Raw genomic sequence first — 18,792 nt, 5'->3', positions numbered from 1 at the left:
TTATTCCTTTGCGGTAGAATAGTGAACATCGAAAATGCATAAAGTCTTAAAAGTCGTTTTTGGCTGCTTTAGGGCAACTAAATTGATTAAATATAGAGCTTGAATCTGCAATTCTTGTGAGGGGCCAATGGTTTGTTCAGATCGTAACCGGACTAGTTAACGCTAGTCATGTTGTTTTTCCGTGAGTCTTGGCATCACCATCGGTATCTCCACAATAGTGATCAGCTGTCATGGTTGGACCAGACCTAAGGCCAGACTAGATCAAAGCTATGGTATTAGTATGCAGTTGTACCAACAATTTTCAGCAGGTACGATTCTTTTCCGCTAGAGGTCAACAACTTTCTCGACCGTTTATGATTTTTATAAAGAATAGATTTTTCATCACAAGTAATGACACAAACTAAAAGTCCTTTATATCTAAGTTGATTCATTTAGACAGTACCTACAGGCTACTGGTGGCGTATTTTCCTAGTTTCCTTATTTTAACGATTTTGCGCCAATAACAACATAATTAAAATTGAGTCAATATTGTAGGCATAGTCACATCAAATCATGGTTTTAATTCTGTTGTACTTTGATTGACCAACTCAAACAAAAGCTTGCAACTCCTCATCTGTGGCAGGTTAAAATTTCCATATAAACTAAAAATTTAAAAACGCGTTCGTTCTGAATTAGGACCACGTTAGCACTTGCATTAAAAATTGCACAAATGTTAACACTATCCACGTTTCATATGAAAGCGTTATTGCAGGTGGTTTCTTGGAACTTCAATTAACCTTGTTTTTGTCGAACATCAGGTATTTCAAAACTAGTAGCCAACAGATGAGTTAAAAAAAACTGATTTACCCGTATCCTCGGCTTCATCTCGGAGTCTGGTCTCTAATTTCCATATTTCGAATAATCTCGTCTATAAATTGTCTACGACGCGTCCGAGTCCCAACTGTAAATAATTTACAGCGAAACCGAATACAGAGATTATTTTTTTTATTAAAAATTCTTAATTATGTTATATCTCCCTTTAATCTGTTGGAAATAAAATGGAAATAGAAATGAATAATTTATAATAAGCGTCATTGGAGTTTGGTCGAAACTAACGCAAATATAGTGTTATGACTAGAAAAGCCAAAAGTGTAATTGGCTAATTTTGCATAATGTTTGTGACATAGCTAAATGTGAGATATGATGAAAAGTTAATGTATTCGATCTCAACATGATTAATTAAGTTCGTTACTTAGAATTGTTGCTGTAATCATTGTGCTTGATAGGCTCAGACGTAAACTTATTAATTAGTAGCAGTAGAGCTTTTTGTGACAGAGTTTGTACTGCCACCAAGCAGCAATGTGAGCTTTACTGCTGTCCGGTTTTGAAGGGTAAGGGTGCTGGTGAAATTACAGGCACATATGACTTGTCAACTTATGTTTCAAGGTGACGGGTGCAGTGGCAGTGCCTCTAAGATCTTTGCGAGTGGCTGTGACTGGAGCTATGGACAGGCGTGTCGCTTATGAACAGGCGTACGACTTGTTCTTCCCGTCACTTGGCGTCATAAAAAAACAAGGCACTCGTTTATATCAATCATATGTCACTATCAGTGTATATACCACAGTAAATTATTTACCCCGGAGTGTTTTCTTTCAAAAATATAAATTAGAATAGGCTCAACAAATGTGCAACTTGATCTGGGACGTCTATGCAACTTAAAGCTTAAAACTTGAGGTGTAATCCAAGACATTGAAATGTATCAAAACGTAACCAATTTAGCAGCATTAAAAGTACAGTTACAGAACCACAATAAATTAAGTCGGTAGCCATTTGCATTAAATATTTACAAGTGTATAATTAAGTTGAATCAATATTCATAATGCCTATTTAAACTAAACACTGACACGTTGTGTGTCTTCGCGGTGGTATTATACAGCTCATTAATTTACACGTGCATTTGTACATAATAAAGGTGATCACGTATTTTGTAGTGATTTAAAACACATCATCTATCGTATATATTAATTCTGAGGCGAGATCTTTGCAGTCCTTAGGTTTTCTTTCGCGAATTTGTTACTTTTTTTATAAAAAATAGGTACACGCTGGGCCACATTCTCACCTGATGGGCGGCGATGGTTCTCGTTTGTCCAAAACATGCACACTACCTCTAGCCTTGAGTCGTATAGAGTTGTAGTTTTCAGGGAATATAGGTGTCGATAGGGTATTTCATTCTCTTGCCGTACGCATTACCAAGGAGGGGGCAAAGCGCTTCGTGCGAATGGATGGTTGGTATATCAACGATATATATAACGTTTGTCATACGGTGTCCCTCATACACAGTCTTCTAAAAGATGTATGACCTTGCACTTGTTTCCAATACAATATAGTCTTTCTTGCACAAAACAATAATTGCAAACTCAAACAAGAGACGATAGATGGATACCGCGCGTGGCCTTGTATACTAGTCTCTTAAAGGCAACCCCGGTGACAAGGTAAGTTTCTGCTCTTTACTTACATGTATGCAGGAGGTAATTATTGACGAGTGTGGATCAACTGAGATTGGAACAGGTATAGACATAGAGTGAATAACACCTCCCTCTGAAATCTCGGAAATATTGTATCATATTTCGGTCTATATTTTCATGTGTTTTTACAAAAGCGATTACTTTTTTACGGTCACTGCCATACACAAACTTATTATAAGAAAAGTTTCGCATTTGTAAGTGAAAGTATAAATAACTAGTTTGTTTTATTTGTTTTACTTTTATTTTTTGGAATTCCACAGGGAAGAGAGAGGATTTATCGATTGTATGTTTATTACTTGAATTTTAGGCAAATGTACTCTTGGTACTTGGTACTTGGTGCAACGGGCTGGTATCCGCAACTCGACGACAAAGCGCCTATTTTGCGTGTGGAAAATGTACTCTTATTCCTACCTCTGATTATTAACAATAGCGCAAAACGAAACAAATAAAATCAATTTGTCTTATTAAGGTGCGAATACAAGTGTTGTAACCCTTACCTGTTGGATCTCAAACCCGCTTCACGTATATATGTATAAAAACGGGTTGATGTATACTATGAAAAGTGGCTCTCCTTGAACTTCTGCCATTTGCAAAATATGCGACATCTAATCGTGGTTGCAGAATAATAATATTGACCAATTTAATATTTATGATGGAATATTTAATTTGTTCACTGTATGTATAAAGTGAAATCTTATATTTAAATATAAAGGGGGTTTACATTCCACAAATTTGCAATTTTCAGAATAAAGAATAATGTGAAGATTTTTATTTTTTGTTCCGTTATTTCCTTTTTTGTCATTCTTTCTCATTATTATTTTTTCGTCAGCGAAGACGTAGTAACTCGTAAATGTCTTCCTTTCTTTACGTAGAGCACTCAATAAGTTTTGAGATGCTCGAAATTTAAAAATGGAACGCACCCGTATTATATGTTTTTAAAAAGCAAATTTATTTCAAAATAGATCACCAAAAGCAATTTAGCTAAATTTAAAAAAGAATGACGTTGTTAGTCATTTTACTACAACGCTTCCCGCGCTTTTTCTTTACAATAATGGATCTTAACCGTGAACGTTTGCGTGCTATGATCTCCTATGATTTTAAATGTGGTTTAACTAAACAATTGAGTTTGGAACGTTTGCAGTCAGCATTAGAGGACTCTGCTCCTTCTCGTGCAACAGTTTTTAGGTGGTTTAAGGAATTTAAAAGAGGGAAAACTAACCTTGAAGATGACCTAAGAGGCGGACGCCCGGAAACAGCAGTTACTGCAGAAAATGTGTGACAATCTGAAATGTTGGTGCGAGAAGACCCACGAATCACGTACACGAACATTGACAAGATCCTAGGTATTAGTTCGGGGAGCGTCAATACTATCCTGCATCAACATCTTGGAGTGAGGAAGCTTTGTTGTCGATGGATCCCACGATTGCTCTCCGGTGCTGAAAAACAGGCTCGAGTGGATTGGTGCCGAGAAATGCTTATACGTTTCGAAAACGGGACATCGAGACGTGTTTCAGAAGTCGTTACTGGTGATGAAACATGGATCTATCAATATGATCCAGAAAGCAAGAAGCTGTCGTCGGTGTGGGTCTTCGCAGAGGGACAATTACCGACAAAGTTGCAAAGACCTCGAAACGTCGGCGAAAAATGGTAGCTAGTTTTTTTTCTCGGAGCGGACATTTGTCGACGTCAATGTTAGAAAATAGTAGGTCTGTTAATTCAGAATGGTACACAACAGTAGCATTGCCTAAAGTTTTCCAAGCTGTGCGGGAGAGGAGACCAAAGACCGGGCTTCGGGGAATCATGCTACATCACGATAACGCCTCTTCACATACGTCCCTCAGAACAAAGGCGTTTATTAAGGAATCTGGTATAGAAACCTTAAATCACCCGCCGTACAGCCCTGACTTGGCTCCCTGCGATTTCTTTTTGTTCCCAACAGTGAAGGATAAAATCAAAGGAAAATTTTTTTGAGCGTCGAAGAAGCAGTGGCTGCCTACGAAATGGCAATTTCAATGCTGACGGATCAAGACTGGCAAAAGTGTTTTCAGAGTTGGTTTAGACGAATGAAACTTTGTGTAGATAATTATGGAGAGTATTTTGAAAAAATGTAAAATAAATTATATTAATATGTTTGATATTTTTTCTTTATCTCAAAACTTATTGAGTGACCTACGTATACATGTTTACGTACTGTAAGGAATGCGACTGCAAAAGAGAGACAGAAAAGAATACTAGTTTAATTAAAATTTACTTAGCAAAAATTTTGGATAATAACTCTGAGTCCGAATATGTTATATGGACAAAAATATAGTGTACACTTGTGGTGTAGAGTTGATGAAGACAATCTTTTCAATCTATCCTCTCTATTTTTGTGAATGGCCGTCGTCAGGCGTCAGCGCGCCCGCGCTGATGCGGGCGCGGGCGCGGGCGGCGTCATCAACAGTTGGGTCACGCGCGCGCAGCGAGTAATCACCGCTTATCCAGCTACCGGACTTGCGCATATTCGCCTATGACGCGCCTTCGTATTATTTATATTTGTCATGTGGAGATTTTACGGTAAAATTGTCGCTGAATCTGTCTGCTATATTTGACGGTACAGATGGAGAATTTATTAATAAAAGTACATTTGCCAATATGGTGCATACACTGCTTTATATTTTGACAAAGTCAAATGTATATTGCAAAAATCTATCGGACAGATCAAACTCCTAGGTTTGTTTCAAAACCTAGTACTCGAGTAGAGCTGAAATATTGAAAAATTATATTACTCACGCTCCACATTCCTGCGACTCTACAAGTGCGTGCTCTCTTTGACATGCTTGCACTCTACAGCGGTATTGGCTGAGCTCTCATCTCAATTACAGTGGCGTTATTTATTTGCGTATTGCCCGGTGAAATCAGTGGAAAGCGCGTGCCCTGCAGTGGCGGTTAGAGCAAATATTGTTAAGCGGCGCTGCGGCCGATTGTACCCGGATGCCGAGCACTTGCTATGCTGCGCAGTGCGTACTATGCATGCGTGAAAGCGCTGCACTGCGCATTGACAGACTGTTGCTGGGTTACATTGTAGTAAGTATTGTCGTTTTCTAAAATGGAGAAATTGTTTCGTCTTTTACAGTGTGAAGTGAATTTATAGGCAGTACTTTTATTTGGACTAAATATAGGAAGGAATACATGCTCATATTTCATTATAAAGTTTTAAGAGAGTTCGGTTCATTCGTCACACAAAAACTGATAAAACGAAAGTTTCAACTGCGGGCGGAGATAAAATATTAATCTACCGTCTGTTGGAGTCTTCAGATATTCCAACAAGAAAATAAAAGTTAAACGTCAAAAAGGCTTAACGCGGGATCTCGAGATAGCATAGTAAACAAAGGCCATCGATCAACGCTCGCGCTGCGCCGACAAAAAGTCGCAATAACTCAAAAGTGTGCTACGCTCGGCTCGCCGCTCGCCGCTCGCCGCTCGCCGCTCGGTAACTTATACTCGGGTTTTTCGACTTGTCACGTCAAAAAGTCCTCGAGCTCGTGACGGGCTGCTTTCGATGGACGCCTGCCAACCTCTCCGTGACAACTTAAACGACGCACACTTGATCCATTGCGATTTATTATGACTTCAGGTCTAGCACAATAAAGATTACTATAGAGTATTGTGGGTGCCGAGTTGCGACGTTACGTTAGGTACTGGCAAGGCAGTGGTAGTGTTTTTTTGCCCCCGGCGACCCGGCGGGCGCGACGGAACTGCTGCCCATTGTATGGTAATGGCCGGCCGGATTTCGTTCGGCTCAATTACATTGTGGAGCTTAGCAGAAAGTCAAGAGTCACCGAGTGTCGCTGCACTGCGCGCGCGCACCCGCCGCACCCGCACCCGCTGGCGGGCGGAGCCACCGCCGCCTCCTACGTACTACCTAGCTTATACCTTACATGCACTGGTCTCTTCCAAGAAAACATTGTATAAAACCGCAGTAGGTGGAAGGAAAACGTATATACCTACCAAAGTGACAAGAGCTTATATGTTGCGCTATTCTGGACTACCTACACATTTGTGTTTTCGACAAGAAAACCACATAAATACTTATATAGACGTCATTCTGTTACCAAAGCCTTGCGTTATACATTATAATTATCTTGCATTACAAAACCTATTGCTGTCACTTATTCTGCCATCTTTTAAATTTATGTTATGTAGGTACGTGAGCATAAATCACTTCACAAGTAACAATTTAATAATAAGTTTGCTTAAATTATTAATTTGTACATTTTATTACTGAAATGTATATCTATTTACGGAAACAAGTTGCGCTGATTGCTTTTACTTAACGATTTTTTCATTTCGTTTCTTTAAATGTAGTGAGTTTAGCGGACGATTTGTCAAAGTGAAAACGGAGATTATCCTGCCGGCGTAGGCGCAATGTGTCGCATAAATATGCGCTCATATCGCCGGTACAAAGTACCGATAGCACAAATGTACGGAGCTGGGCCGCCGAAACTGTGCGGCAATCGGGATAATGCGTACTTCAAAGCCGGCCGCGGCCATAAGTTCCGATATTTATCGCCGCTGGTAAAAACCTTACCTTCCGATTGAAAAACGAAATGTTCCCACACAAAAAAGAGCCAACCGGTGTAACTTCACTTTATGGGGCTACTTCGATCCAATTGGAGGTATTATTGACGTTTATGAAACGCCACAGATTCGATACGGATTAGAGCTAGTTATTTGGCTACTGGGCTGTGGTGGCCACTGATGCTAAGTTATTGATCGTTCGTGCGAGCGTCGTGATCCATAGCGGGAGCTCGAGCGTCTCTTACCCACTTTGGACGGGGGACCACCGGCTCTTGAGCAATACACTTGCACACGTCATGGGAATATGATTTGCGCGCCGACGCCGACGGTGGGTGGCGCTACGTAGGTTTTGACAAAATGTTTTGCTATAACAACAGACACAATTCCAGATAATTCATTCTCAATATATTGTTAGACAGACTCTAAAACGAGTTATCTATAATTTATTTACCTATTACGAAACAAATTTATTATATTGCCAAAGTATAACAAATATAAACTTTTATTTAAAATGTTTGTAAGACCAGTTTCTGACAGTCAATAGCCGTCTACTCTTTGTTTGTATTCGTCAGTTGAATGTGGTTTTTCATATTAAAATATCTAAATCTGGTCAATTAGAGCAGCGGATCGGATCGTATGTTCGTTGGCATCACGCTGCGCTTGCGCCGCTCGTACACAATTTATGTGCCTTCGGCCGCGCCGAATTAGCCCGTACCGCACCACCTCCAGCCTCCATTAACTATGCCTCATAACTCAACGTGGCTTCGTGACTCACACCAGAATCTACTACAAACACACCTTCATTTCATCTATTAATCATTAAACAAATGTCAGACTAAATTGCGACGACGAGTTCGAACCTGAAAGTCCTTCGACCGCGTTCGTACTGTGATGTCACAGCCCTGTTGCCTAAATGATAACGTAAAGATTTTCAGTTTTTCCCGAAATGTATCGTGTTCTGGAAAATTATATTTTTTAAGACTTCTTCAAAGCCCTGTTCGTCGCCTGTAGGTATTTCTTTTTTGTACTTCAATACAGGAAGAAATGGCTCGAAACAATACGGTCAGCTAGACATGCTCTTCGCAGTGACCTGGTGGCCCCTGAACTGCAATACAATAATCGACGTCGATACAATTCAAATTAATTTGATTCACGTGATCGACAATGACCACTCGATTTGGCGTGTCGTGTAGTACGGACAATGGCCATCTTTATTTATACATTTCTTCGTTCGACCGTGTTACTTTAAACAAGCTTCGGTGCCCTATAAATTTCCCATCGGTTCACATCTTCGGTAATTTGATAGCTCCAGTGACCGGTGGTCAGTACTTCCACCTGCCGCGGTCACTTCGTCTACACAAACATTGTGGTCACTTGCGCTCTGTCCTTCTCTTGCCGGTGTCCGTCGATAAGGAGAAGGAAAATACCGTTGCTGAGGCGAAATTTGTAAAGACGGAGCGTCAATGAGCTAGGGTTGTAATGTAACATGATAGTTTGTGCGAGTTATGTATGTGGTTTGATCGCTCAATTACCGATGTTTTGTCGCGACCACGGAAGTGATAAATACGGTGTGGACACTCGGCTGGACAGCGCCGGTGTTGGCTTACACCTGAATGATATTATCGGTTTCGAATGAAAATTATCACGATAGTCTCGACACTTCACGGGGTACTATCGAAACTAATAATAGAGTGTAAAAATTGTTCTCGGTATGTATTCTGAGAATCAACGACTGCGGTGGTGCGGCGGCAGTAGGCGCGAGAGTCAACACGGCGGACACACAGGCTAATTAAACATTCTTTGTCTCAGCCTCTAACTGTGAACTGGCGTCACTCGGTGTAGACTATACTAGTACAGACGGGACACTAATGATCGCGACACGAAATTGAAATCTCTGTCTCAGGAGCATAACGCAGTGGGGCGCAAGACGTAAAGAAACATACGGTGGACAAGTATTGAGACTCGAGACAGGTAATTCGTAACGGAAGTGAAATATGGAGAAATCCATCGGTAATTATATAAAACAGGATTGTGTAGAGTCAAACTATTCAAAAACAATGTACTCCGACTAGGCAACATACGCGAGTTTTTAAGCTGGTGCTTAGTCTATGTACAGAGCACGGCAGCTCAAAGAAGGCAATGTTTGGTGCGAACCGGCGCGGGCGCAGGGTGACAACTGTTTGTGAGACAATACCGTCGCGGAGCCGCGTTGGTGCCGCGCTGCGGTCGCAAACACTACGTGTTTGATGGTGATAATCACGGGAACAAACTCCTAACGAGGATAACATACCGATAATAAACATGCGAGTAGTCTAATTGTTTGGTGAACGTTCTAAATATGTAGTAATAATGTTCATTGGCTGTGCCAAATACCAACTGCTACCACTGCAAAACGTTATAATCAAATTTATAGTGTAACAGTCTTAGTTATGAATTTGCACAATTCGTGGCTAATAAATATTCTAAAATTTTGTATTACTTCGCCAAGAGAGACTAAATTTAATACTAATTTTTGTTCATATTCAAGTTCCACCTAATCTATAACACCTGTGATGTGCATGACGTCTTACGAGATATTCCTGAGCGTGATATGATGTCGTCGTGTCGTGGACGTGTCGCTATCGTGATTGTGCGCACAATGATATTGCAGTAGATATTTTGAATATTTATTTGTTATAGATTCTGATTGTTACATTTTAAATAAATTATCTTTTTTTCAATAAGTCGAATATAATATATACGTCAATATAACTTTCGGCCTACGTGGCCGAACGGCTACAATAGTGGTCTGTTATGCAGCGGTCCCGGATTCGATTACCGAGCCGGGAGAAATATTTGTATGGCACCCGCGACACAGGGTTTCCCTAGTGCGGGGCTATGAGTGAGTGCGTTATTAATTTATTAATTTTATTTATAAATGTCATCGAAAATAAGAAACTGCGGATAAGAATATAAGAAGCTGAGCGTTTAATTGCTCGATATAATTATTATTTCCTTTATAAATTGTTCGTATAAATTCTATAAATATAATGATGTAGACACGTTTTTGGGGGGCGGAGAAGAATTCATATTCAAAGATTTCATTTCTTTTATTGGCATAGAAGTAAGGTTCTGGGTAGGCTTACTTACTTCCAGAGATTAGCTTATGAAATAGGATAAAGGGCGAGCGGTGAGCGCGTGACACGCGCGCGATAGTGGAATATTTATATCACAAGCGCCTGCGCAGCGTTGTCGCTTTGCTTAAGCAACTACTCAGAACAATGAAACACAAGGCAGAAAGTTTAGTTCATCCATCCTGTATTCAACGTTTAATTGTAGAGTTGTATTTGCAAAGGTTCGAGTGTAGCATTTATATACCAACTCTTTAATCTTAAGTGTGTAGAAGCCAACAAATGGAAGTGGCAGAGTAGTAAAAAGCATTCCACATGATATTTGCCGTTGGTGACCTTGGTGGGCCCACTCGGCACCGGCGACGGCGGTGTTTGCGCGCCTAATGCCACCGCGCACCGGCGCGCGCCATTACGCGCCGAACATAAACACACGGCTAGTGCAATGAACTAGCCGGTGAGAATTGTGGGGTGTCTTCGGCAGTGAACTACCTACAAGACTACACAAATCGAAGTTTTACCGTACCAGTGATCACCACTCGCGAAAATACGGTATTTTTGGAAACGCCCTCGTTTGTAGATATTAGGAGAGACCGTCAAGAAACCAGCTATATTATGGATCGTGTCATATAACACTTTATACAATCGGACTAACACGAAGCTAACACTAAAAACAATGGATTTGCCAAATAAGACAACATTTATTTTGATGCGTATCAATAAAGAAAAGAACTTACGAGCAGATGCGATCACACCCAGTGTTATAAAGAGATAAAGCTCGCCAAAACTACATCAATTTGTTTAAATAATGTCATCGGAGATCATAAAGATCCCATAAAGTGTGGTCATGAACAATAAAAACGCGACTAGGCTCGGGCTCGCGTGAGTTCACACGTTGCAGGGTGAACGCGGCGACACGGCGGCGACGGGGCGTGGGAGGACGAGGCAACATTTTGTCTTCTCAACGCGGAACATGCCAACGGATTTCAAATTCATATTAAACACCATGTTTACAGCAATCGCTGGAACTTTACACTCAGTAAAGCTAATGCGATGAAATACAGAAACGATGCATCGGGAACTGACCTACGACGTTACAGGACACATTTTGCTTTGGCTTCGAAACAGCATAGACAAAAAATCCTTTTCATGGTCTATCAAAACCAAACAAAAACTTACAATGTAAAGGATTTGTTTACCGCCATCCTCTAATAGAGCCTATTAACAATTGTGAAGGTAACAATAACATAAATCATTAATTACTTAAGGCATCGTTTAAACCTCGTCCGTGTAGACATAAAACTTTACGATTTTGTCTTTGGCATGTTTGCTGGGTTGCCAGTCGAAAAATTAATAGGCATTCATTTCATAATTTAGACATTCGATAACGTATTATTAATTATCTGTTGGTCGACGAATGCTCACGGTCGAAATTATGGGGCGAACAAGTAGCACAGATCGTAACGGAAATAAAACCCGTTAGTTTCAAGGGTATGTGGACTGAGTTGGTTTTGGCAGAGCCTAAAAGAAAGTAAACTCGTGGCCGACGTGTGGGCAAACATCATTTTACAGTACAATGTACCTACTTGTATAGCTAAACACGGCGTATGTTGACGATGCGCGCGTGTGCGTGCGCACCTGTCGCAGCATAACTGCGCAAGTGTGTGCTCGGGTCCACTTGTCGTGGAGATTTTTGACAATCTTGTACTCAGGAGGAGACTGAGAGTTATAGATCTAAGATAACAAATTTGTAAAGATAGAAACAATATTCGGCTCAATCTGATTTACGCTAGATTTCGTGATTTTTGTTCGGAATTGATGTTTGCCGCCTGTTTTATGTTTATTGCATCCTCGCGACTCTTTACAGCTTCTGGTATCTTGATTACATGTAGGCAGTAATGCTATATTCGTTGTATAATAAATACCTTGTCATAAATTAATCTTTACGCGCGTATGCTTATTAAGTGTAGTGCATGTGATTGCTAAAATTGTTTTTTCGCGATACCGTGTCATTTATAATTTTCCTTTTTTCTACTTTTCTTGAAAGTTCTCCCTTCTTCCAGGAATAATCTGTCTTTATGATTTTAGTTGCACCTATAGAGTTTAGTGTTTCCATGTTGGACAAGTGCCGGTCGAATACCAGAGGGCTCTACAAGCATTGTGAGAGGGGCGGGGAGGAGGCGAGGTTGAGTGGCGACACTCGGTCGATACGGCTGTCGATGTCGCCCGAATAGATCGCTCGTGGGCGATCACCGCGTGCGCTTGGACCGCGCCATGCCACAAAGAGCAATTCAACCAATATCACATACTTTCTTAGCATATTCTTGATACTTTAGTAGCAGTAGAGCTCCTCGTGAAAGAGTTTGTCCCGGGAAGTACAGCCACCTGACCTATTTCTGCAGACAAGCAGTAATGTCCGCATTACTGTGTTCCGGTTTTGAATGGTAAAGGTGCTTGGGAAATTATAGGCACATGTGACTTGTCAACTTATGTATCAAGGTGACGGGCGCAGTGGCAGTGCCCCTCAGATCTTTGCGATTTAACGATTTGAGTGGCACTGCAATTGTTATGGACAGGCGCGTAGCTTCCCATCAGGCGCACGACTTGTTCGTCCCGTCACTTAATATTGTTCAAAAAAACTTTCTTCCTTCTTCCTCTTTCTTGGTGTATGTTGAGGGGTAATTTAGATTTTTAATTGTTCTGAGATATTTATCACTACATCTAACAAGTTCTAAATAGCCAAATTCCCAATAATTTTAAATTAAAAATAACAATCAAGAGTGAAAACAAAATGTTGAAATGACTATTGTCAGTGCTGAAAATAAGCAAATAAGCTCTGTGGCATTGACGTCAAACATCAGTATAATATTTAGATTTAGTCACGGGTGAAAACTCGCATCATAAGAGCGGTACAGTAGCTGGCGCGATCGCGCATGGCGCCGAATCGCGCCGCCGCCGCCGGTGAGGTGACACTCGGACCAGTATGACGAAACATTGACACGGGTATCGGTGTACAGGTTTTTGTTTTTTTATTCTTATCAACCAACCAGCTTATTTAACTTCGTGGTATTGTCGTCATAGCTAAAATTAAACCCGCATTTAAACCGCAGTTGTAAGTACAAAACGTGAGTTGAGGCACGACCGATGCGAAATTCGTAAACTAATTTCAAGCATAACGAATACGATCGTCGTCGGCAAGTGCGACACAAATCAACATTAATAGAAATCAAACCCTAATAAACTTCCACGTGACAGTATCGGACAGATTAATAAATCTATGACAAGCAAAGCTGCAAATGATAAAATTTAGTTTATCAGGTACAGGACCGGTCCGACGAACAGGCCGCAGCTTGCCAACCTCGTTCTAATTGGAAAACAAAACGGCCGCAGTTACCTCTCAATAATTGATATTATCGAGAGTCGCCATCCGACAACCGCTCGTAATAGAGTCGGTGATGCGGAGGCCGCTCATTCTGCTGTCCGCCACGCGATTGCCATCTAGCCGCTAGAATGAAAATGATGTGTTACAATGTCACCACAACCACGATTGGTTATCTCCCAGCATTAATCGCCGGCCGCTGCCTGTGAGCGGCCGAGGAGTGACCGTCTAAACTCCTCAAATTGTAGTCGACCAATTAATATCTCACGATAGCGGCTAACGGAACCGCGTAAGTAAGAGTCTGTGTTTGAATTTCGGCTCATATCGCTTTCGTTAAGTTATGTCGATGTGTTTTAGATTCCGTCGATAAATACCAGCGAAGAAACCCATATTACGTAAGCGCGGTGCAGACGCGATGGCCCAATCTCACCGAAAAAGAAATGCACAAGATTTATAGGACCATTGAGGAATACCTTTACAGTCAGTTTAGCATTTGTTTTAATGCGAGTGAACGGTACATTTATACCGCTCTCCGTCACGGTGCTGGACTTGACTTTTATGAGCGCGTACCCTTTATGTCTTGACCCTAACGCATAATAGTCATTTAGCAACACGGGCATTATTCCGACACAGTGGGAATACCCGCCAGACACGAAACTCGACACTTCTAACATAGTAAAGTATGTAGTAAGCAATTATGCCAAAATACAATGAATGAAATGAACGAAAAGCTCATATTACCACCAAGAGGAAATCCTGATGACAACAGGATTGATGAAACAAGGACTGGCCGAACGGTAGGGACGGCACATATAGAGCAGCGTTTATCACCAATAGCATCGGTAAATCGATATCTCGAATCGAAACCGATGCGGCGATAGCGAGATGGTGGTCGTAAAAATTGGTCGAGCAGTGAAATCCGAGGTCTGTGGCGTATGGCGGGGTCGGCGGCCGCTTTCCTCGGCGACCGACTGCCCAAACTAGTGGGATGCGTACGAACATGTTAGATCGAGATACCGCGCGTTAATTACGATTTCGCTTGTCACGGACACTGCCTTGCTTAATGTCCGGCTCTAAGTTTATTATTAGAGAAGAACCGCAGCTGGCGCGGGCGCGGCGTCGCCTCACACCATTCCGGTACTTTCTTTCCAAATGTAACGTCTACTTAACCGTTGGTATATTCTTTTCACTGGTTGCTAAGACTGAGTGCAACATACGTCACATATCACGGATATAATTCCGAAAAATCATTCACCATTGTTTTCCTAACATACTACACGATGTTGTTAAGTTTTTGCGTCTTGTGCGAAGTATTTTATAAAATCGGTTCCAGTCGTAAGAACTCCTTCGTATGTTAACATATTTTTTTTAAGCGATACAAGAAAGTTAATAACGCTTCAATTTCTAGGAGCATTCTTGCGATAAAAATATCACCCCTCCCCTGAGAAATAATTAACGCCGGGCAGCGGATGGCAGCTTGTAGCTGTAGACTGGTGCCTAAAAAAGGAAGTGATAAAAAGAAATGCGCGAGTGAAATAATTTCCATCGAAGCCAGTGCGACAACGACGCGACACGAGGTATAAATTACATTTTTAATACGAGTAGAATACTAGTCGAGACCCATAGGTGAGGTAGGCAACACTCAACCGGACTGCATTTTTGGACGCTGACACTATTGAAGTCATAACGAACAGTTATTATCAATATCTCGCACACTATAAAAAAATAATCATAGAACAAAGTTGGGAAACTCGATTTTAAGTACAAATAAAGTGCGATTAAAAAGATGCTGGCTACTTTTGCAGTAATTACGAAAGGACAACTTAGCAGTCCGCCAATTAGGAAGTAATAATAATAGTTAATATCGAGTCCCATTATAGGCTTTATTAGTAAAGTGTGGCGCCTTTTCTCAGACGTAAAGCGCAGGCACAGGCGCCTCGAGCGGAATTAATTAGGAGTATCACGCATCGAATGCACTCATACCATACATTACCATCATTACAACTAGTTGAGAATGACATATTTTGCCGTTTATCAGCCGCCGACTGGGCTTCCATATCGATCTTTAGCGTCCAGCAAAATAAATGTAGGTAAATGTCTATGTTCAGTGGTCATTCGTAATTTCAGTTTATACCACTGGCGATCAAGTAATATGTAACTGTCTTGTCTACAAAAAAATTAGGCATCGTGTTGAAGAGGTATGACAACTTTCATTGCAGCGACAGTCGCAGGATCAGTCGTCGGTGATCAATCTCGCGCGTGCTAATTAGATGAGAAACTGGACACACCGCCCAAAACAGCCGCCACTTACTTGGTTAGAATTAATTGGCCGTCTCCATTGCGGTTGTAAGGCCTCTAACCGTTCCGAGTATCCAAAACACTTTAATATTACTGTCTTTATGCGTTTCAACACTGTGCACAACCAAAGGAAAGGAAGTGGTTCACGGTTTGGTTAGATGGAATACGTGTTTCAAAGTTTTGACTTTGATAAATTAATTGGCGTAACGGGTGTGTGTTTTAATTGCTTGCGTTTGGATCCCAAGTGCGCCGGCGCAACTGTGGAGGCGAGGTGGATTTGGAATCAGTCGCTTTTAGAGGTTACTTACAAAATCATGTGTATTGTTTTTGTAAGAATATTTCAAGTTGGTACATTTTTACCTTAGTTTTAGTTACTTTGAAAATTTCCATTTATTTAAATGTTTTCATGTGCATTACTCGTTCAACGTCGAAAATATTCCCCAATAATATGAACTCCGCACCAACGTATCAATTAACATTATTTATTATGAACTATTTTAATTTTCTAACATAAAGCCCAATCTTACCCGATTGCTGTATACATCTGTGAACAATAATCGTGAGTCTTGATTATGCACGTAATATTGTCTGTGCTTACTCCATTAATACGCCTAGGTTGTGTTTGCGAACGGCGACGCCTTGTCACAGCTAGTGCTCATGCACTGGCCACTAACTCACATCGACTATTTTGAAATTACTTTCGCTGCGCTGTGATGTTCAGAACTACAAAAACCTTACTACTATCGCCATCATAGAAATGGAATGAACGCTCCAAATTTATTTTATAATTTTGTAAGCGCTCGTAAGTTTGGCAATACAAGAAGTAATGTTTCAAGTTTTTTGTTCAAGATCTAATCGCAAATGAACTAGTTCTTCTATATGCGGTTTGTCTGCCATTCGTCTACATAATGGTGGTTGTAAACTATCTGTTACTACATCATATCATCACGTTACAAAATGCGATTAGCGTTATAAATATTAAAGCATGCTAAGTAATGTATGATGCTGGCAAATTAAATAGTGATGAGACGAGGCTGGCGGCGCCTGCGCACCATTGTGCCGAAGCGTGCGCCAGTATAATCAACATCTAGACAATGTCTGCGGCGCCTCTCGCCACGCCGCGTGTCAGGTGATGAATTTTAAAGGAAACGAACCTGCTGATACAAAGCATCACAATGGACCTCTGTTTAAGTTTGTATAAGAAAATTATTTATTTAATTTTTTATGAAACTGTAGACTAGATAAAACTTAGAACATTTTCTTTAAAAAGACTGCGATAGGTACTACACGTGAATAAAACAAACAAATACAATGTAAATAATGAACAGGTTTTGTACGACCCGACATAAGCAGGAATTCTCCAACGGCCTTAAGGCGCGTATTAGCAGCGCGGGCGGTGGCGGAGTTGGTGGCGGCGGCGGCGGCGGCGGCGGCGGAGGCGACGGCGACGCACTGCCCAAGGAGAGCGGCTGTCCACACCTACAAGGAAACGTCACGCACGACTCGTGTCGCCCAACAATGGACCATATTCTAACATCGCCACTGCCTCAGGAGCACTCAGCCCCCCGTTGATTGCTCTGTCTGCTAATGGCATTCGTTGACAAACTTATTATCTTATTTAATTAAATAATGGATCACCTGTTTCCTGGACCGAAGTTTTTATTATTTAGACGACGAACGCGGAAGATGTTCATAATTTTACCTGATAGAAAGTGAGGATGTGGACGGGGATGTACACGTTCGCCCTGGGGATCCCTGCTCACTGTGGTGTTAATGATTCAGGTTCACGTTATGTCGTTCAGGAAATAGAGAACTAGACAAAGAATTCCACTCCTTAGGCAGTTCTTTGCATAATCAACATAGAAGTACAACGAACGAACGAATGAACGAATGTGAAATTGCGCTTTGTGAAAATCGGAGCATTTCCTATATTAGGGTGAAATCTCACGGCCAAGAAAACAGTTTGTCACGAAAACCTTTAATAACTGATGTGATTGATGGCTGATGCTAAATAATCTCTCCAAAGTCAATAACACCTGACAAAGCGAAGAGGTTCGACTACCTAAAATGTGTCCGAGTGTCATAAAGTGATTCATTACTTGAAAAATGGTAATGCGCCTGATTTACATAAACTGTCACTGGCTCATCTCGCTTATAGTCGGCACGGCGCACGCGCCAGTCTCGCTCCTTTCCGGGTGTTATGTTTTTTCTCAGTACGCGCTGCCCGCGCGCACGAATTAGTATTGTAATGTATGCAAATTCTTGCTAAAGATCTGCCCGAGGTTTTTGCTCCCGACTTAATTCTAGGGCAACTCAACTTTGGCACCGAGATCGAATTATCATAATTGAGAAAAAGCTAAATAATATTCATGACATGTTAATTTGGCGGTTTGTAAGTGTTAAAGGTGTGTAATTGAACGTCGACGGATCCGCGGCCGCCGGCTCTCGGTTTGTCGTTTTACTTTTTACGAGTGTGCGATGTTTGCTTTTGGGATTATAGCGTTTGCTTTTCTGCTTGGCGGGTGTTAGTGTCGCTCGTTTACGCAGCCTCCGCTCCCGGCCTGTGCCGTTCTCTGGGCTTGTGTGTAACCTTAATCACACGCTATTCTGGTTCGTCGCAGCCATGCTTTCATGTATTAATAGGCTCGCGCGACACCGAATTATCGGCACGAGGTGTCCGCGCAGACGTTTGATCGATGGAAATATTTATAATCCGGACCGGTAGCCACGTAAGCACTACTATTTGCCTTGCATATTTGCGTACGCCATTAATGCGTTCGTCACATAGTTTTCGAGATTATCTGTGAGTTCTTAGAATTATTTATAGACCAATCCCTAGTTTGTTGTATCATGCCTTGGTGATAAACCACGTTTTGATATCGTTACGAACAAGCCTCTGGAATTTCTATGCATTGCTCGGCAATATCCCTTAATTCGCAGTAAG

General features: G+C 41.3%; 1 protein-coding gene across 1 annotated transcript; it reads left to right on the top strand.

Annotated features, from left to right (window-relative positions):
* The first annotated feature begins 3,792 nt into the window (after positions 1-3,792).
* LOC113236964 lies at positions 3,793-4,155 on the top strand. The gene has a single exon (XM_026473193.1). It carries the CDS (start codon positions 3,793-3,795, stop codon positions 4,153-4,155), a length of 363 nt encoding a protein of 120 aa, XP_026328978.1.
* The last annotated feature ends 14,637 nt before the right edge of the window (positions 4,156-18,792 follow it).

This window comes from Hyposmocoma kahamanoa, unplaced genomic scaffold, assembly GCF_003589595.1.
Source record: "Hyposmocoma kahamanoa isolate Upper Pololo Valley unplaced genomic scaffold, ASM358959v1 92, whole genome shotgun sequence".
NCBI classification, from domain to species: Eukaryota; Metazoa; Arthropoda; class Insecta; order Lepidoptera; family Cosmopterigidae; genus Hyposmocoma; species Hyposmocoma kahamanoa.
Note: the sequence above shows the minus strand (reverse complement) of the source record. Positions and strands in the feature narration are given on the sequence as shown.

Bases quoted from the DNA above. Each gene is read 5' to 3' on its own strand.
- LOC113236964 (XM_026473193.1), top strand. From the start codon at position 3,793: ATGTTGGTGCGAGAAGACCCACGAATCACGTACACGAACATTGACAAG.